Here is a 20108-nt window from a genome sequence, read left to right as displayed (position 1 = left end):
TCCTTGTCTCGATATTTCGGACCATGTGACTTGTTTTACTTGTACAGCTCCAAACATCGGCCGGTTAAGTTGCGTGTTATCAACTCATTATAATGTTTTTTATTTGGAACAGGACTCGACAGATCGCTCACATTCGGTATTTCAGATTTTTATTAGATATAACTCATATTAAACAAGCAAACTCCAAAAGAAATATAACTTTGTCATAAAGCAATACAATCTGGATTTTGCTCAAAAGAATTACTTGTCAAACAATATGAACAAAAGTTTGCAATCATCTCATTTGAGCTATCTATAAATTCAGCTAAATACTGGAGACGTTTTCAGCGGAGAGAATTAGTACAGAACACTTTTTGGTCTTTCATTCTCGTATTAGAAACTTATAGTTGTAATTTTAGTGATTACGGTCTTAAATTTTATGAGGAAACCAACCAATGAAATTGAAAGGAAAACAGAAAATACGTCTTTATAACTCAATATCAGATTCGTTATTGCTGCAAACAATCAGCTTTAAAAATAAATGTCAGGTAAAACAAATATTGAAGGTTGCAATGGGTCTCTTATTTATTTATTTATTTTATTATTTATTTATTTATTTATTTATTTATTTATTTATTTATTAAGTGTTCCTGGCAAACTTCATATATATCTATTTATATAACCAAATACTACAACGACCTGTCAGTCAGTAGGGTGTGACAATTTTGTTCTACTAATTAATCAAGCGAATCATCTTTTAATATAAATAAACATCAGTGTAGCATACCGCAAGATGGCGCCTGGTGGCTCTGTGTGGTCTATGTCGCTCGCCTTGACAAATCCCTAACGTCATACCTATGTCCCCGTGAGTTCGAGTATCGGCTAGGCCAACGTGAGTATGTGAGTAAGCTTTTCAGTAGCTTCCCGTGAGTCGGTGGTTCTTCCCTGGGTTCTCCATAGTTTTTCCTCCACCAAATATACTGGCCCGTTGTGTAGCCTATCGTGTGCTGAAAAATGGTGTGTAACCAGCAAAACCAAGCTAATCTAGCATACCTCAGAATATGACGAAAGAAACATACGCCCTTGACATAAGCATTAAATCGTTTCCCAACTAAAGTATATAACAATCAACTGCTTTGGGATCAAATAAAGCATAAAGGACCTTTCCTGCTCCGGGATCAAATAAAGCTTTTTTCCCCTTTTAATTATTTAAATGGTGTAATGTTAGAAACATAACTCAAATGGTGATTTGAACGATTGAACAACACTTTTTCAGGCTAAATCGTGATAAAGTGAACCGATTTTGGGTTGCAAACGAATAATGAAAAATAGCTTAGAGTCAAGGAAGCCTTTGTTGTATTGCATTAGAGGTTGGGTTATGCTTAAGCATTATACAAGTCTGAGTTATGAAAGCATGTGAATTAATCGATTTCCTAAGGGTATGACTGACCAAATATTATCCATCATTACTATTAAATGTTTTTCCCTGGTGTATTGATTAGGACATTTGTTTGAATAGGAGCGCATATTACACTGCTAAAATAGTGTTTATTTTGAATTTCGTCATGTGTGTTTTACCTATATCAATTGCAAACGTTTTAATAGATGTAAATTATACGAAATGTACCTCTTTTACTCTGCAAGAGATGTTATGAACTTAGATCAAACACAGATATAGCACTGGATTCCAAGCTGACATTTTCATGTAAATTATGAATGTCAGAGCTTCTATGTCATTTTTCCCCAGGTTAGCTGACAGTTTTTGCCTAATAATATCTTCACCATTTTTCATAAATATGTTAAATTTTCACAAATTTAAAAAGGGGATGGGGGTGGCTCTAGCCCGGCATGATTCAAATATTCATTAACATAAACACATATATTATTAAACACTTTAATAATGGCAGCGATTTAGAAAAAAGAACATATTCCTGTAGGTGCTTTTGTGGAAATTTTGCACTTAGAGTTCTATTTATTTCAGTGATATACTTGATTGTATTGTAGATTGTAGAAAACTTTTGAATTGGCCAGCAAGTATGAAATGAACTGAAACTGGGTTGCTACAATGAGTGACTGGCATGTAATTTTGATAATAACGTCTATAAAGTACGTTATTTTTCTCAAGTATGTACTAAACATTGATCTTTCTCTTGGAAAGTATCATATCTTGTGCTTTGCACCACACAATAGAATGAGCGTATTTGCTAAAACTGCTTGTCATTGACCATCAGTTTTATCGCTGAAATTAACGAAATTAACATTCTTTAATTGAAGAACTTAATACACAAGACCTTACAGTTTTGAAACAATATATCGACTTTGTACATATTATACTGTTTCAAGTAGACTGTGTTGCCTGAACACTCTGTATCGACCTATCAAACAAGTTATTATAAATTAAAGAATAGTTTACCTGAGGACATGCAACCATCACGAATTCTGACACCCAGTTTCCTCTTGTCTTGAATAATATATTCTTGAATAGTAACTATATCATAACTTTTATGGTATCAAGGATGTTTATACAACATATTTTAGTTAATAGGTCATTAGAGTGCAGAGCACATAGTGTTCTTTACGGCCTTTATCGGTTCTCTGTAAAAAGGGTAGACAACGGACATAGCAGTATGAATTGTTCCCAGTTCATAGTGTTGCTCTAATTGAAAACTACATAACGATAACGTACAGCAAAAGCTCATTGTTTCCACTAAAATGTTTGAACGAATGACTTCGAAGGACCGAAAGTCCTATAATGTCAGAATGTCTTGGAATGGCGGAATGGCTTGGAGAAAAAAAAATGTGCCGATCATTGTATATTAATTTTTCATATGAGATTCATCCGAAACATTCTTCTTGGCAGGAGACTTAATTTAATAATTAACAACAAGATTAACTTTAGAATTACACACTAATATTTTAAAGGATTAAATCGATTTCAAATGTGCAAAGACAGCAACGAAATAAAACAACAACAAAGGATTAAATCAAAGGATTAAATCAATTTCAAATGTACAAAGACAACAACAAAATAAAACAACAACAAAGGATTAAATCAAAGGATTAAATCAATTTCAAATGTACAAAGACAACAACGAAATAAAACAACAACAAAGGATGAAATTAATTTCAAATGTACAAAGACAACAACTAAATAAAACAACAACAAAGCGTACCCATTTTTAAAAGAATATGAATGCTAGTGTAAAACTCAAATGAAGGTAAACCAATATCATGATTATTTTCTTCGTACAATTTATACAACCGCCTGCAATATTTATCCAGTTTTGCTTTTACTGCACCAACAAATGCCATAAAATTAATCCATCATAATAACCAATAATGCAGCAATTTCCCCCATTAAACCAGAGAATGGATAGGCCTATATGACAACCGTTATATGATTGTTTGCATGTCATACTTTAGAAACATCATCAATCATTTATAATTGATATACGCTTAAGAATAAGAATTTTTATTCAGATGAGAGAACATGTAGTAGAAGATATCTTACCGTATATACACTTGTATAAGTCGAGTGGAAGAGCAAACGATATAGACACCAATCTGCCGTCGCATATTCCTACTACGAGTCTTATTACTGGCACAATTCTCGACGACAGATTTGGGCCTGTGGAGTCAGAAAAAAAAATTGAAAGCAGGTAAAGACGATAATTACAATAACTTTGCGTGCGAAGACGTTCATTTTTTATTTATTTTTTTATTTTTTATTTTTTTTTTTGGCGGGGGGGGGAGCGATAATATAAAGCATAGACATACTAATCAATACGCTGTCGATCTCCAAAGACCGAAATGCTCATGCCGCGGAAAAACAAATTACATTGGAACCAGACTTAAAAGATCATCCACGTGAATCCCAAAAGATGGTTTCGAAAGGCAGATTTGTCATGTGATGCAAGGTTTTATTTCTTCAATTAAAAACATCAACTATAGACGCATCTTTTTTATATTTTAGGACATGTTGATTCTTGAAAAAGATAGTGTTTAGCAGATATTTAATTATGTTTAAAAGCAACATTATGCTATTGAAGTTGAATGGACTTTGTTTAAAACAACATTGCGAATATGTTAGTTGACTGGACTGTGTTTAAGACAACATGGCGAAAATGTTAGCTGGCTGGACTGTTTCAAGCAATATCGCGGATCTGTTAGTTGACTGGACTCATACGCACTCATGCAGCCGACCTGGACTGGTCAGGGAGGATATCGAACTTGCAACCCTTGTATTACAGAGCCTAGTGTGCTATCTCAGTTCCATTTTGCGTCTATAACAGACGTGTGTGTGTGTGTGCGTGTGTGTGTTAATCATGTATTATGTAATATTTACAAACAAATTGGTCCACAAACAGCAGACTATATTATATTTGCTGCAGCAACAAAATAAGAAAACGTTTTTTATGTGTTCGTGTACCAGGTAAGGTCTGCATTGCTGTGTGTTAAAAGAAAGAATTTTTGAGCAAAACTGTATTATATGAGTTTTCGAAGCTGGGTATTTCCCTAGTGTTGAGAAACGAACCCAGGTTGGTTCCTCTATCTAAAGGGGCTTGTTCATCTGACCAGAGACCTTTGTCTGAGGTGAATTCCCTTCCCCTGTTGTTCCTTTTATATGTGATCTTGCCGAAGATCACTTATGTCCTGTGTTTGTTATGTGTGTATTACCTAAAATTTTTGTATGATATGGATATTATTTTAAGAAGACACTATTTCAAATTGTTCCCCTGGTTGTTAATCTTTTTATTTCAAAAAATAAAAATAAAAATAAAAAAATTAAAATTCCTTACGATTGTTTCCTAATTTATTAGAATGAGAACCATTTTGTGAGCTCCAAACACCGAACAGAAAACCTGGTGTGTATTTCTATAGGTATGTTTGTGTATAGTCTCTCATTCTCTTGCTTTGTTATTCGAAGGCACCTTTGCTACGTCATGTATTAGAAGCGGTATTATCTTTGTTCGCCTAGTCTTCATGCTACTCCTTATCTATAAACATTTGGTGTTTTGCATTGCAACCTGATCTAATGACGTGGTCTTTGTATGATGAATCTGGAAATGTACACACTTATGAATATCTTAGTATGCGTTTCGTCTTGAAACATAAAAGCGTTCTCCACAATAGAAACGGCCGTTTGACATGTTCAGTATAACTAATAAATTATTATAAGAAATTTTACAGACAATTGTTTCGTCATGTGACAAGAATATTGACGTCCGTTATGGAAAAATTTAAAAATGTTATGTTTAATTAACTGCGATCCGTCTGCTGCAAATTAAGCCCTCGACACTTCCGATCCTTTCTGCCGCATATATGGGATCATATCCCAAACTCCCGTGATTAAAATGCTTTCGTTATTACGTTAGACATACATTTGGTCATGCTTGTTTTCAGAATCGATTTCTAAAAACAAAACTGAATGCAGTCTGAAATCTTATTGATCCCTTTTTTATTTTTTCTCGCTATTCCAATACTGAAAACAAGACAAAATACTTATCTTCATAGAACATTATTATTGCTTACAAATATAGTATCTTGTCTCTTTACATCTGATTGTTTCTTTTTTCTTATATTCCCTTTTGCTTCCTTAGAAAGATAAATTTTCTGAGTAAAACCATATTCTGGAGCAATATGCCCCAAACCCTTTAAAAACGCCACTTTCAACGTCTACAGTAATGTTCAAAACTTTGGCTTAAAAATTACCATCAAGGATTGCTTGTGTTTTCGCCCTGTTTTTTGCCACGGCATAAAAGCTTTTCTGTAACATTGAATGCTAGGCCTAGAAGTACAATGACCAAGGGTTTTGAACAGCTGTGTGCGGGAAGATACATGGGAGTTCTTGACTATTTTTGACTCTCACTATTTATACGATTATATTATGCTTTCGTTTTTCCTTTATTTTCCTACTATTTATATTTATCGAATCTTTCTTTAGTTTGAGTTTTCTACGGTGTCCTCTTCTGTCAAAGGCAAAGAAAATAGCAAAATGTTTGGTGAAGTGTTTGTTCATCGCCATTAAAGGCGTGTAATGTGAGGGTTGTTATTAATAATATCTGATATTAGAAAGGTTATAAAATATAACACTTTCATATCTGGAGCCTAATAAAATGTTTGGGTTATTTATTTTTTTTTGTGAAAAATTATTAATTTCCTGTTACAGCTTCTTTAAATAACAAAATCAAGGACATCGTAGAAGGAGTGAATATATATCTTCTTTCGTATCGTCCGTAATATCGGTCATGAAATCAGTAAATACGTTCTTAACTGCACAAGAGGAATTCGTTTATTAGTTTTGTGTGTGTGTGTGTGTGTGTGTGTGTGTGTGAGAGAGAGAGAGAGAGAGAGAGAGAGAGAGCAAACATAAAATGCCGACAGATAAATCATATTAATTAAAAAGAGTATCCTTGCATGTACAAATAGATGTAAAGCAGTCACATAAACGCATTGTCTTCAAATCAGGCAAGTTTTTAACACGTTGGTCTCGCATAGCAAACAGCATATATTCCACCTCGCTCAAGACCTTCGAAGCAGTGAATGATTAGACTATCCTCTTCACATCTATCTAGCAGTAATACTGCATAAAGTTATATAAATAATAAATAAGCAAGTTGAATTTTCAAAATTATTATTTTGGAAAGTTTTCAATAACTATCCAAAAAATTGGTCCAGAGGAAACAAGCAAAACTTATATGTGCATCTCCAGCAGACCAGTAAAAATAAAACAAACAGAACTTCAATAAAATCCTACAACCAGTCTGGCGTGAGAGGCGATGATGACCTAAACTAGTGAACCAACCCTGTTGTAAGACAAGTTTTTTCATCAACTGTCGCCAAACGTTGTCAGAGGAACAGAGTATATCGGTAGTGCTCATATAATCTAGCCAAATATCCACCTTACAAAATTTAAATAGATTCCTCCAAGCGGTGTGGGTAAAGCAGCACTGACAAACTCATTTTCCCAAATCCCCATTTTTGACAGTGATTTTTAAAAAAATAAAATATACCCAAAAGTGAACCATAGGATAAAGTAAAGCCTCGTTTACACAGCTATTCAGCTGAAGATTGCTCCCGTAAATTGGACAGCTTCTTGACAAAACTTGTTGTATTGTGATAACACTGTCTGAATTGACTCTACAAGTACCAAGGGAATGGTTCAATGCACGGCCAGAGAGCTCAAAGTTACTAGTTTTGCGTCTACAACATTAAGTGAAGCACTCTCAGTGTTTTGAAATAACACAAGGAATAAATAAACTACTCTTGGTAACACGCACAGTACGCGGTATCAAAACCCGAGCACATTCTAGATCAGGTATAGTGCATAAAGTTGTGTATATAATACTTCATTCTCGTATAACCTGCTCCCATCGACAACATTTAGAAAAAGCTTATTTATGTTTTGTGCGTGTATAAATGAAATCAATGTTGGCTTTTGTTGTCGCTTCTTTATAATGACGCATGTTGCGAATTGTTCGCGTAAGTTATTCCAATAGAACCTAGAACATGATTTTTGCTTTAAGTTTGCAGGTTGTGTTTAGTGTTCAGGGTAGTATCTTCAATTACACAAATGTGACCAATATTTTATATTATTTTCATCATTAAGTTTTAAGATCCGGGGCTATTCTGTGAGACTCAGATGGGCAGAAACAGACAGACAGACTAACAAAGAGACATGTACAAGCATGGAACAAGAAAATAACTTAACTCATGCATCATTTGGTTTTGTTTTTTTCAGTGGTATCCCACGTGTCCAGTATCTTCTCTTTGATGTTGATTGCATGTGACAGATTTTTTGGCATCGTCTTTGCCATGAAGGCACACATTATTGAACGGAGAGCGATGCCGGCAATCGTGATAGCGTGGATTATTTCTATCCTTGTTGGCTTGCCTCTGCTGTTTGTTCGAACGTTACACGCACGACAGTGGAAAAACCACCTCGAAACGTGGTGTGACGATGAGTGGCCGGGATATCACGTCACAGATCCGGAAACTGGGCTTGCGAGACTAATGACACCAGCTAGGAAAGCATACTACACGATAATAGTGTTGCTTCTTTATTTTATTCCCATGATAGTCATGTCCTGCATATATCTCATCATCATTGTAACCATATGGTTCTCAAAGGTTCCAGGGGAACGTGTTACGACAGAAGTAAAAGTGCAGAGCAAGTTGAAGAAAAAGGTAAATGTGACTGCAATGATTTTGATTTATCTTTGGCATTTATAGTTACATAGCTAATTACTTAGTTGATTGGTTATTTAATTAAATATTTTGGATGATGAATAGATATGCAGTTAGGCGATGAGTTGGTCTCACTTTTGATGTGTTAATTTCCAATATAATATTGATACGTTAATTATATATATATATATATATATATATATATATATATATATATATATATATATATATATATATATATATATATATATCTGTCTCTGTGTGTGTGTGTGTGTGTGTGTGTGTAGTTACCTATTGCGAATCGAATAGATTTTTAAGTGAAAAATTACAAAAAACAACCATCTATCCCGTCGTATTTGAATATTTCAATTGCAAGAATCAAATTAATTATGTTTTAGCTGATAAATACTTGTTTTAAAGAACGTTAAGTTTGCATGCCGGTCTTTATGCATTTTTACGATTTTATTGAATTTAAAATATGCAGTTAATTAGTATACAGTAATACTTTCATCAGTGATTTTGCTCCTCTACCATCCTCCGCAGATATATATATCAGAATTCCCAGACAAAGTGTGTACATATCATTCAAATTATTTCTCTTTAAACCTACATGAAAACAAATAGGATTAGAAATGCGTCTGTCTGTCATGAAGTCTGTACATTCATGTAAAAAAGAACAGGAGGAACTCTTCTCAATTCGTTAACAATAATAAAATATTGGATTGAAATTTGAAGAGCTCATACACTTAAAACGAAGATTTTGCTGTCTTCGACAAATACACACGGATCTGGTCGATAGTTCAAGTTTCAATACACATATGATGGAGTCGGTTAGTATTTTTGCCCAGAGCGAAAAACAAACTCATCGGAATAAAAATCACTCATTCATAGAAGTACATCATGTGGCCAAGCAATCAAAGAAAAGTTCCCATTTCTTGTACGGCCTCCTTCCCTTTATTACGGGATACTTTACTATGCGATGACTCAAATCCAGATGCTTTTGATGAAGATAAGTTTGCGCTGCATTCACCCCACCTGCATTTGCTAATTATTTACCTACTGTCTTATTACTGACAATTATTTCAAATTAGTCGAATTTTAGCTTCACGCAATTATTTATGAATGCGTTTTATATTATTAAGAATTTGCTGAATAGTAATAGTGTAAATTGCAATTCTGCTGATGTTGTTGACTCTTCTTGTATTGCTTCTGTTTTATACACCACTTCAATTATTTCGACTTTGTGTGTTGCCTTCATTTGACCATTACATTCACCATCACTGAAGAGCTGCTACCACCCACGGCCGCTTTCACCATTCATGTTTGTACTGCTGCTACTCCACCTGTCAGTTTGACCATCGTTGTAGGTGCTGGTACCACACAACCGTCACTTACACCATCATTTTACGTTGTTCTACCACCCCCACTGCCACTTTCATTATCATTGTATGTGCTGCTATCACACAACCGTCACTTTCACCATCATTTTACGATGTGCTACAACCTCCACCACCACTTTCACCATCTTTATATATGCGGGTAACGACCCACCGTCACATTCACCATCATTATAAGTGCTACTAACACACCACCCGCCACTTTCACAACCATTATATGTGCTGCTACTACCCCACCGTCAATTTCACCATCAATCTATGTGGTAGTAATTGACAGAAAAATAATAAATTTTGTTGCCGTAGATTTCTCCGCCAGTGAAGAAATACAATGTATTCGTGTCACCTCGTATATTTTCGTATATTTCTACGACTATATTAACTGGTGAATGATAGAGAGGTCACAAATGAAAAACTAACTGTATCTTTCATAACGTTTTAATTAATCCTTGTTTCGGAATTAGCCGAAGTATTCGTAATAGCAGCTATTGAGATACATTCGTAGTATGATCTGTAGGATTGATCTCGAAGTTGGGAATGACCTCTGTTTTTCACACACACACACACACACATACATACATACATACATACATGCCTTTAATATCGGGTTGTTTTGTGTCGTGTATGTATATATATATATATATATATATATACTATTTTCGGGTTGTATTTTGTATTGTGTCGTGTCTTTGTAGATAAGTGCATAGCAATGCGTGTACTTCGTGTTTAGAGGAGTTTGTTTGGTTTGTATAGTATTTATGTGTTTGTGCATTGTGTGATAAGCCTTATGTGTAGTGTACGGTCTGTATAGTATTGGTGTGCTTGTGCATTACGTGCCAAACCTTATGTGTATTGTACGGTCTGTACATGTTGTGTTGGTGCATTTTGTTAGCCTATAATTTTATTCTTCATTATATGCACTGATTGTATCCTTTACTGTTCCTATGTAAGGGTGTGTGTGTGTGTGTGTGTGCGTGTGCGTGTGTGTGATTTAGATTTTTAACTTAGCTTTAACAACATTTCAGTCATATCGGTACGATTTCCTACGTAAATATAAAAACGTCGAGACTGAATTATGACTGGTTTGTGCCCAAATGCCGTGTCTCAAAAAATATAGTTTAAATAAATAAATTACTAACACTAATGTTTTTGCCTCCTGCTGCTACTAGTGCTAATATTACCGATGTTTCTTCCTTTTTTAATTACTGCCAACACTGCTACAACAAGCACGTATGTTTCAGTTTGTACTAATACTACAATTGCCAATAGTACTACTAATATTGTTACTGTTGTTTCTAGTACTAATACTATCACTGCAGTTCTACTAGCTATTAAGATCTTACCCATACTTTTTTGTAAAATTGATAAATGGTTTTTTTTAACAGGTAATAGTGATGCTTATCTTAATTCTAGCTGTATTTGGATTGTGTTGGCTCCCTCTACAAATTTGCATCCTATACTCGGAGTACAAACAGGATGTCACTGAGGTAAGATTTTAACTGGCTGAATTGTGTTGGCTCCCTCTACAAATTTGCATCATGTACTCGGAGTACAAACATGATGTCACTGAGGTAAGATTTTAACTGGCTGAATTGTGTTGGCTCCCTCTACAAATTTGCATCATGTACTCGGAGTACAAACAGGATGTCACTGAGGTAAGATTTTAACTGGCTGAATTGTGTTGGCTCCCTCTACAAGTCTGTACTCAAAACACTGTGTCACTGTGTTTGTACTTCTTTTAATTATGTTGACTCCCTCTATAAGTTTGAAAATGTTTATACAGGATGTCAGTGCGGTTACATTTGTACTTCTTTGAATTTAGTTGGCTCCCTCTACGAGTTTGTATCCTGTACTTAGAATACAAACACAATGTCACTGTGGTAGGTTTTTAACTCGTTTAATTGCGTTGTTTACCTCTTCAGGTTTGCATCCATACCTAGAATATAGATAGCATGTCACTGCGGTAGATTTTTAACTCGCTGAATTGTGTTAGCTCCCTTTCCAATTTTACATACCGTACTTCAGTTTAACTCAGTGATTTATGTTGGTTTTCTCTACAAGTTAGCATCCTATACTCGGAGTACATGCCGGATGTCACTGCAGCAATATATATATATATAATTATAATTTGCGCGTACATAAATTTACATAAAATAACAGATGACGATATGGCTTATCGATTTCTAGGTCAATATAAAATATCTTTCAGCATCCGCAACAGGTCATAGTCACGTAAAGTTTTACAAAGACAACGGTTTGTCTGTTTTATTTGTTAGTCTTGTCTATGCTTTGTATTTGCCTTTTTTTGAAAAAGATTCATTAAGTGTCGAAAGCGCTTAGGGTAGCTAGATACTAGTTTTTGCACTATTCGTAGTTAGTTGATTACATTCATACATATATATATATATATATATATATATATATATATATATATATATATATATATATATATATATATATATATATATATATATATATATATATATATATATATATGTATGTATATATATATGTATGTATGTATGTATATGTATGTATATATATATATATATATATATATATATATATATATATATATATATATATATATATAATCGAGTGGGTAAAAACTTCAAAATGCTTGAGTTTTTCAACCGCGAAATGAAATAAATTAGGTATTTACTCGGAGCGTATTTTGTATGAATGTGTATAACAGCTTTAAGTAGCAGATATTTTACCATATCGCGCCCGATAACGTGTTTTGTGTATATTCTCAAAAAACATGTCAGCAATAACAATTCTTCTACCCTATCAAAGGTAAAACAACTCATAAACAAAAGTATGCAAATTGTGGGATTTGGAATCTGGTCCGTCTGCATGAGAGGCAGTCAAACTTACCACTAAGTCTAAATTTTGCTCAATTCTTGACCATAACATAATCGATGTCTGTTGACGGGGCAATGAAAAATTATTTCTGGTATTCCACTCAAGTTAATTATCAAAATTATTTCTCTTGGAAAATCCAGCAAAGCTTAAAACAATATGGACTTTATGAAAATGTGATTTCAGACTCTCGCATGTTTGATGACTCTTACTCATTCTTCGCAAAGTTAATTATTATGAAACTAGGTTAATTGCCTATCATAGTACGGCAATACAACAAAGTATTTAAAAAATGTTTTAAAAAATTGAGAAGAACGAACTTTAAAAGAGTATGAACATAAAAATACAAAAAGGTATTTTACAAAATTGGGATGCCGCCTCGACACACAGAACGATAAAAACATATATGTTGTACGGTTTCGAGTAACCGAGGATACAAAATTACAATATGAAATAGTAAGTAATTATTTATATAACATCACCTACTAATTCGGAGATTCACTACTCATAAATTCAAATTGTATGTCTACGTGACTGTAAATGTAGACACTATGTTAAAATGCATACTCATAAAAACGGAAAGTGGAATTACTGCTAAAACTTCTTATATCGTGAATTTTGATATGACACACCCACACTTCATTCTACGCATTCTCCTTTAGCAGAATGTTATTATTAACTTTCTTGCCTAGGTATTAAAATAAAAAATACGTATCTGTGTAGACTGGGGAATGTAAACGTGTGTTTGTGTCTTAAAATATGCTATTCTTAGCCACCATCAAACTGAAGGACGTATCTTCAAGTTGGTTGATACATTTCTCAACACGAGTATCTTTAAGTCGGTTGTTGTTGTTGTTGTAGGGTTTACCGCCATTTTTCAGCACAAGATAGACTGTACATGTCACCAGTATAAATGGTGGAGGAAGAACATGGGAAAACCCCATCGACCCACGAGAAGCTACTGGCAAGCTTTCTCACATACTCACATTGGCCAAACCCGAGACTCGAACCCACGCAGACAGAGGTGACATTGCAGTGGTCCGTAGAGGAGAGCGCTCTATACCACTCGGCCACTCCGTGCCCCTTAAGGCGGTTGATAAATTTGAAAATTCCATCAAGAGTCTCTTCAAGTCGGTTGGTACACAATCGCTCAAGAGTTGGAAATGTTTGTATGAACTTTATTCTGAGTTGTCCTAATTTGACCCCAAACTCATTTCAGCAAAATAGTTTTGATTTACGGACTAATCTTTAGATTGAAATTATGTGAAAAATTTAATTTGTCTTTCGTTGTTTTTTTTTTTAGTCTGTAGCTAATAAATAAAGACGATGTCAATAAATTTGTTACGGTAAACATCTGAAAAATAGTAGCAACCACCTTAGCAACAACAAAAAGAAACATCTGCATGCAAATATTCTTCATCTCGATTTATATGTATTGAAATGCAGTCCTACTTTAATAAATTGGAAACGGTTCGACCCTTCAATTTTAAAGTTTTTTTTTTATTTCTCGACAGGACTTGGGTGCATCTTATTTGACGTTCCAGTTTGTGTGTTATACATTGGCTTTCTCCAACAGCGTTTTCAACCCTGCAATATATGCCGGTTTCAATGAAAACTTCCGGAAAGGTACCTATTATTTCATTCCTTACATATACAATTTAGTGGAGTGAAACAATATAAACCCTAAGTCTGGCAAATGTACTGGGATATTAAAGATGAAGTTTTCAATAACAATTATAGATCTATAAAATAACGTTATGCCAAACCAGTGTAAGAAAGCAATTAACGGGATAATGCGTGTTTCGGTTCATTGAACTTCATTAATCCCCTTGTCAAACATGATGCTAATAAATATATATATATATATATATATATATATATATATATATATATATATATATATATATATATATATATATATATATATATATATATATGTATGTATGTATGTATGTATGTATGTATGTATGTATGTATGTATGTATGTATGTCGTTGGTCGACCATTGGGCTCGATAAAATCAATCCTGCGCTGCTTTTCGCTGATGGGTCCTCGTGTGACTGATGAATCCGATACGAGATGTGCATGTCCTGGAGCAGTGTGTACACTGGAGGCATGGGTTGGTTTTTTACGCTGAGGCCTTCCTGCGTTCCCTGGCGTCGGCATCTTTCGTTCTGCGGGCATCCTGGAAGGTTTTGCACCCATTAATAACAGCTGCACGCCAGCTAGGTCTCCGCTTGGTGCCGGACTCGAGGTTTTTTGTCGCAGATATCGAGCAGCATCTCAAGCTGTCCTTGATGGAATCTTTGAATCTTTTCTTCGGGCTACAAGTTTTTCTGTGTCCACTAGATAGAGCTCTATACAAAATATGACGTGGGATTCGAGACTATATATTTAACTCAAGAAATTTTTAAGGGCCATAAAGAGTTGTAAATGTCCATATGTCCGACTTAAGTTTACGCTTTGGTCAGGTTTTAGACACTGGGTTTTTAATATTAGTGTTTAAGAATACATTTGACGGATCGATTCTATCGACGAAATAAACAATTTGAATCAAGGTCACAACAGAATAATCAGAGTAACACTTTCTCGGGTATACCTACTGTCAATATATGTATTTGCCATCAAATTGCTCAGATGTCAAAACTTTAAGCATTCAGCTTTTTGCTGTAGTGTAATTTTCTTGTTTTTCACTTATCTTAAGGTATTTACTGAAGCGTAGTATTTCAATACGTCTGCTTTGTACATACTCAGGCTTTGAAGTAATTAAAAAATGCATTTACTTAGGCGTCCTCTTTCCTTTTTTTATTTTATGCTTAATTTTAACACATGTTGCACAGTGGTATAATTTTGAACCCAAACTCTGTAAGCGTTTAATACAGTTTTCTTTTTTGTTTCATGTTAACAAATGAGAACTGAAGTCACTTCAATAAATCTTCTCTTCACAGTGTGTGTCAACATGCGGAACCTCTCGTCTTTTATATAACCTCTAAGTATTGTTACAAGTATGTAAAGGGTAGGTTGTGGACTCTTATTTTGAAGCGGTTTAGTCAGCCCTAGATTCGCGGATGTTTGCAGTTATCAATATCTGTTCATACTCATTACCAGAAATCTCTTGCCAGGCTTCAAAGTGCTGTTCAACTGCTACAAGAGGAAAACCTACGCACATATATCGAGAACCAATTCGATGTACAGTTCGACTGTCATGACTAAAGTCTGAACCAGACAAAATTATAAGTGAGCATATCTTTATTATTAAATAATCTTTTTTTACTGAACTTAGACACTACGACAATAAAGGGAACAACATATGTCACTAATTATAAACTATCTATAAAGGTACTAATTCGAAATTTCGAAGTATTGGGTAGAAAGATAGAGATATTAGGTAGAAATTTCGTTATGGTAAATAAATTCACTTGACCATAAATGCCTGTTTTGAAAGTAACGGATGGCGACGTCTAGCGTTGTTTTATGTTTAAGAAACACAAATAATCGGTTGTTACGAGTCTATGCTCTTAAAATAAATAACCGAAAAAAGAGAAAGACGACAAGCTTTGTAAACTTTAACTTATAATTTATTTCCCTTGAACACAAAGTAAAAATGAGAAAAAAACTTACGGTACGGCGAAATTAAATCCCAAAATAATCCAAGAATTACAGACACAAGTCCTAGTGATTTAAAGTCCTGAATAAAACTAAGTACAATTCCCGAAGAAATCCTAAAACGGAAGGCGATGACGTGTCCGCAATAGCTTATAGAGTGTTGATGTGTCAACAGCCTTTCGGTGAATCACAGTAATATAACTTCAGGTTTTAATTCAATATAAATTCCAGTGAATGTCTTTATCCAAGAATTTTATCAGAGCACTTTTGTATTTATTTCCATAGAAATTAATCACTTGAATTCATTAATTTGAAGAAAATAAATTCATCCCATCTGGACAGAATATTATACAGCTTGACAGAGCTAGATGTTAAAGCACGAATGACCAAGTCCTCACAGTTATATGATTATATAGTTCTCAACTTGACCTCAGGTCACTGTTAGCCTTTTCTATAATAAAAAAAAGCATTAACTAATGGCAAATAACCTTCTAGAAAGATCCTGATGTTTACAAAACAATAATCTAGATTATGGAAATTCCAAAATCTTGACCCCCAGAAAAAACATATTTACTTCCTCTATTAATAATAATACTGATTTTAGACCCATACACATAGAGAATAATTTGCCTATGTATTAGTTGTTTACAATGAATAAAATAAAAAAGACAGTTTAGGTAAAGCAAAAATGAACTCAGTGTTTGGCAACTTTAAGTCCTACATACAATGTTACATTGCAACACCATGTAATGAAATTTTTTTTACAAAATATAAAAACCGAACAAACAATTAAATTAAATATACATAACATGATGAATAAAGTACCCTCTTTCATGACACGTATTGTCTTCTTACAAAATTTGATTAAACTTGACACACATGAGAACATGTTTAGACCTTCGGAATCTGTTCGAAATTCAAAAACATATCCCGCAAAAGTTGTAAGTAGTTCGATTAGTATATGCATTTAACGAACATGCGTAGAATAGCCAATTAAAACAACTGCGAGAGAATTTAGCAAATAAGCTGAACAAAGCAGATTTAGCTTAGCGATTTTTCACGACAATGAGTTGTCGACTGATCTTTATCACTTAGATATTATCTTGTTAAAAAAAATTAAAGAAATTATGCAAAAGCCTTAAATCAGCTACGTCAGAAAGTGAGAACGCAAACGTTTCTTAATTTTTCGATAATAACATCAGGAACATTCACTGTTAATTGTCCTTGAGACACAAAATCATGTTAAGTCATTCCAAAAGATAGCTGTTTATCTGTTTGAATAATTGTCAATAACATCACTTGTTCATAATTATTCTCTCCACCGCCTGTTTCAAAATAAATAGCAGAGCTCTTACTTCAGGGCAGAAGGTTATGGAATCCATGTCCGTTAAAGCTCAAATCTTCATATCCTTCAATGTCTGACTTCCTCTGATGGATTGATAGGACTTGAAAAAGCGTCAAAATGATTTAGTTATTAACACAACCAATACTTGTGTTATCCATGACGTCATCTTTTACTATCGCTAAGTTGTTCCAAATATTAACAGACCATTTTCCACAAATGATTGCGTTGCTCAAGTTTTACTCAAGAGCAAAACTCAAAGTAAACAATTATTAAACCTAATATGTACGTGAAAACCTTAATACATACATACATACATACACACGCACGCACGCACGCACGCACACATACATACATACATACATACATACATACATACATACATACATACATACATACATACATACATACATACATACATGCATACATACATACATACTTTGAAATCAGAAAGTTGGACAGCCTTTGCTTTAGGATTTTGTTATTCTCTTAGCAAGATCATTCAAGTCAAAAATTCTTATATAGTCAACTATTTTAATAGATTCACTTCACCGAAAATTTAACGAACGTGAGAGGGCATAGAATTGACTAAGGGGAACAATACTTACCTAGAACAGTGATGCTTTTCTTTGTGTCCTATATACCTTTTCATGTTCCTTTTTCTTTATTTCAATTATTGTTTTCTTCTCAATTTCAGATTTCAAAGACCGAAGATTGCGCTTTCCTAACGAAATGGAAAGTTGCACAAGATATCGATCAAAACTGCGATGACAAAACTCCAACATCTTCTCGAGTGTCTACATGAAAACTGAACATGTTGTCATGGCTACTATTTTAAAACAGTTAACCTTTAATGGTCTGATTTTTGACTGTCAATGATCTGAAATCGACATATATAAAATGTGGAAGAGGCTAGGGACTGATACAGAAATATCGTGTAGGGGGTGGGTAAATACTAGGCGAGATATTCGTGGGTCTGATCCTCTGAGCCTCAAAAAGCTCTTATATTTTAAGCATTTCCAGGCATAATTCGAGCTTTTTAATAGTAAAGAAAACTTTTTGTAGGAAAAGTTTTGATTGCGTCATGCTGATTTTACATTTTTGGGGTGATGGTGGACGCGCTGACTCCCCCACCTCCTCCCAACCCGATCCACCACTGAGGCTCATATAAGTCCAAGAAATTCGTACCTAACAAAGTCAAAGCAGTAATTAGTAAACTGCATTCTGACCGTTAAGATCCTTTGTGTATTTTCCACTTTATCCATAATGCTTCTAAACTCTGGTTGGTAAAACTCGTTGTAACATGTGAAGAGTTTAAAACGTTGCATCGGTGTGACTCATAATTGCAGAAGGTTAACGTAAAATCATTTACAACCTGTTTATATAAAGATGTTTTTGCAGTCTGTTAACGTAAAATCATTTGCAGCCTGTCTTTATAAAGATTATTTGCACCCTGTTTACTTAAATACCATTTGCAGCCAGTTTATGTAAAGATGCCTACCCCACTTAGTCATGAAATACTGAAAGATATATTTCATCCGACAATGATGTAAAACAAAAAATATAATACTACTTTAAATGACGTTATGTTTCATGTCAGTGTTTAAATAACTCTGAATTTACATTGTAAATAGAGTCATTAGTCACACATCATGAGCTGTTCCACATTATTTTCACCAATATTATTTGTTCATGAGGTCTCTTTCGTATCAATTCCATATGACTTAGAATAATTTCCTTTATTCCATGAAAATATTCTACAGATTTATAGTTGTACCTAAATGGTACGTCAGTCATATAGCGCACAGCTCTTCATAAATTTAAAAAATGTTAAGTAATTTTCTGTGTGAATCCTTATTTATTTTCCCAAGAAATTATTCACCTAAATGTGTACCGTATATACTCTAAGTCGAATCCAACGCATAATGACCTGAGTCTATTTGTTTGTTCTATTGATTACACATGGCATACGGAAGCATTATGCCGAAGCATTATGCGACGGCAGATTTGGGTTTGTGCAGTTAGCAGTAGGATGTAACTAACAAGCCAGTATATATGGTACCTATCTATTTTATAGTGAGCTTGAATTGTGAAAAAATTTCTGAAACCTTTTATTCACGTTCATATTAAGTTGTTATATATATATATATATATATATATATATATATATATATATATATATATATATATATATATATATAACAACTTAATATGAACGTGAATAAAAGGTTTTAGAAACTTTTTCACAATTCAAGTAGTTCACTATATATATGATGAACACATCTGCTACAATTAAAAACTCAATTTCAGTTCATATCCAAAAAGGACGATGCTATTAAATGTTTAATTCCTTTGAAATTCACACTTCTATCTCAAAGTTGATATTTTCTTCTCCAGCATTTATGAAGAAATTGGAGATAAGTCACCATTTTGTAACTGCATTCATGTTGGGCTTCATATGATCTTTCTTATACTTCATTTGGGGAACCATTAAAAGTATCAAAGACCGTTTTCAGCTAAATTGTTCTACGCTGATGCATCATAACAGCGGTTACATCTTGAGATATTTTCTTTGCCTGATTTTTCTATTTTGTTTTAGTTATTTAAGGATCTCGCTTCACTTATGGTTACGAATATTTTTTTTTAAAAAAACTGAAAAAGAATCTCAAGAGATAAAACCCAAATGTATAGTTTAGCCAGCCATTGCAACTATTGTCAAAGCGCATGATTGCATAAGTA

General features: G+C 33.9%; 1 protein-coding gene across 2 annotated transcripts in view; it reads left to right on the top strand.

Annotated features, from left to right (window-relative positions):
- LOC149803197 (QRFP-like peptide receptor) overlaps positions 1-19489 on the top strand; it is a 71462-nt gene extending 51973 nt beyond the window's left edge. The window contains exons 2-6 of one of the 2 annotated variants that reach the window (XM_089951353.1): positions 7721-8166; positions 10946-11047; positions 13937-14048; positions 15544-15658; positions 18067-19489. In XM_089951353.1, coding sequence (XP_089807479.1) covers positions 7721-8166; positions 10946-11047; positions 13937-14048; positions 15544-15641 — 758 coding nt within the window. In that variant the 3' untranslated portion in view covers positions 15642-15658; positions 18067-19489. Of the gene's footprint in view, positions 1-7720; positions 8167-10945; positions 11048-13936; positions 14049-15529; positions 15659-18066 lie in introns of both variants that reach the window. The other variant, XM_089951352.1, reaches the window with a different exon arrangement.
- The last annotated feature ends 619 nt before the right edge of the window (positions 19490-20108 follow it).

Source organism: Sinohyriopsis cumingii, chromosome 3 (genome assembly GCF_028554795.1).
Source record: "Sinohyriopsis cumingii isolate HCF-2022 chromosome 3, ASM2855479v2, whole genome shotgun sequence".
NCBI lineage: Eukaryota > Metazoa > Mollusca > Bivalvia > Unionida > Unionidae > Sinohyriopsis > Sinohyriopsis cumingii.
The sequence above is the reverse complement of the archived record's forward strand: the minus strand, read 5'-3'. Positions and strand labels throughout refer to the sequence as shown.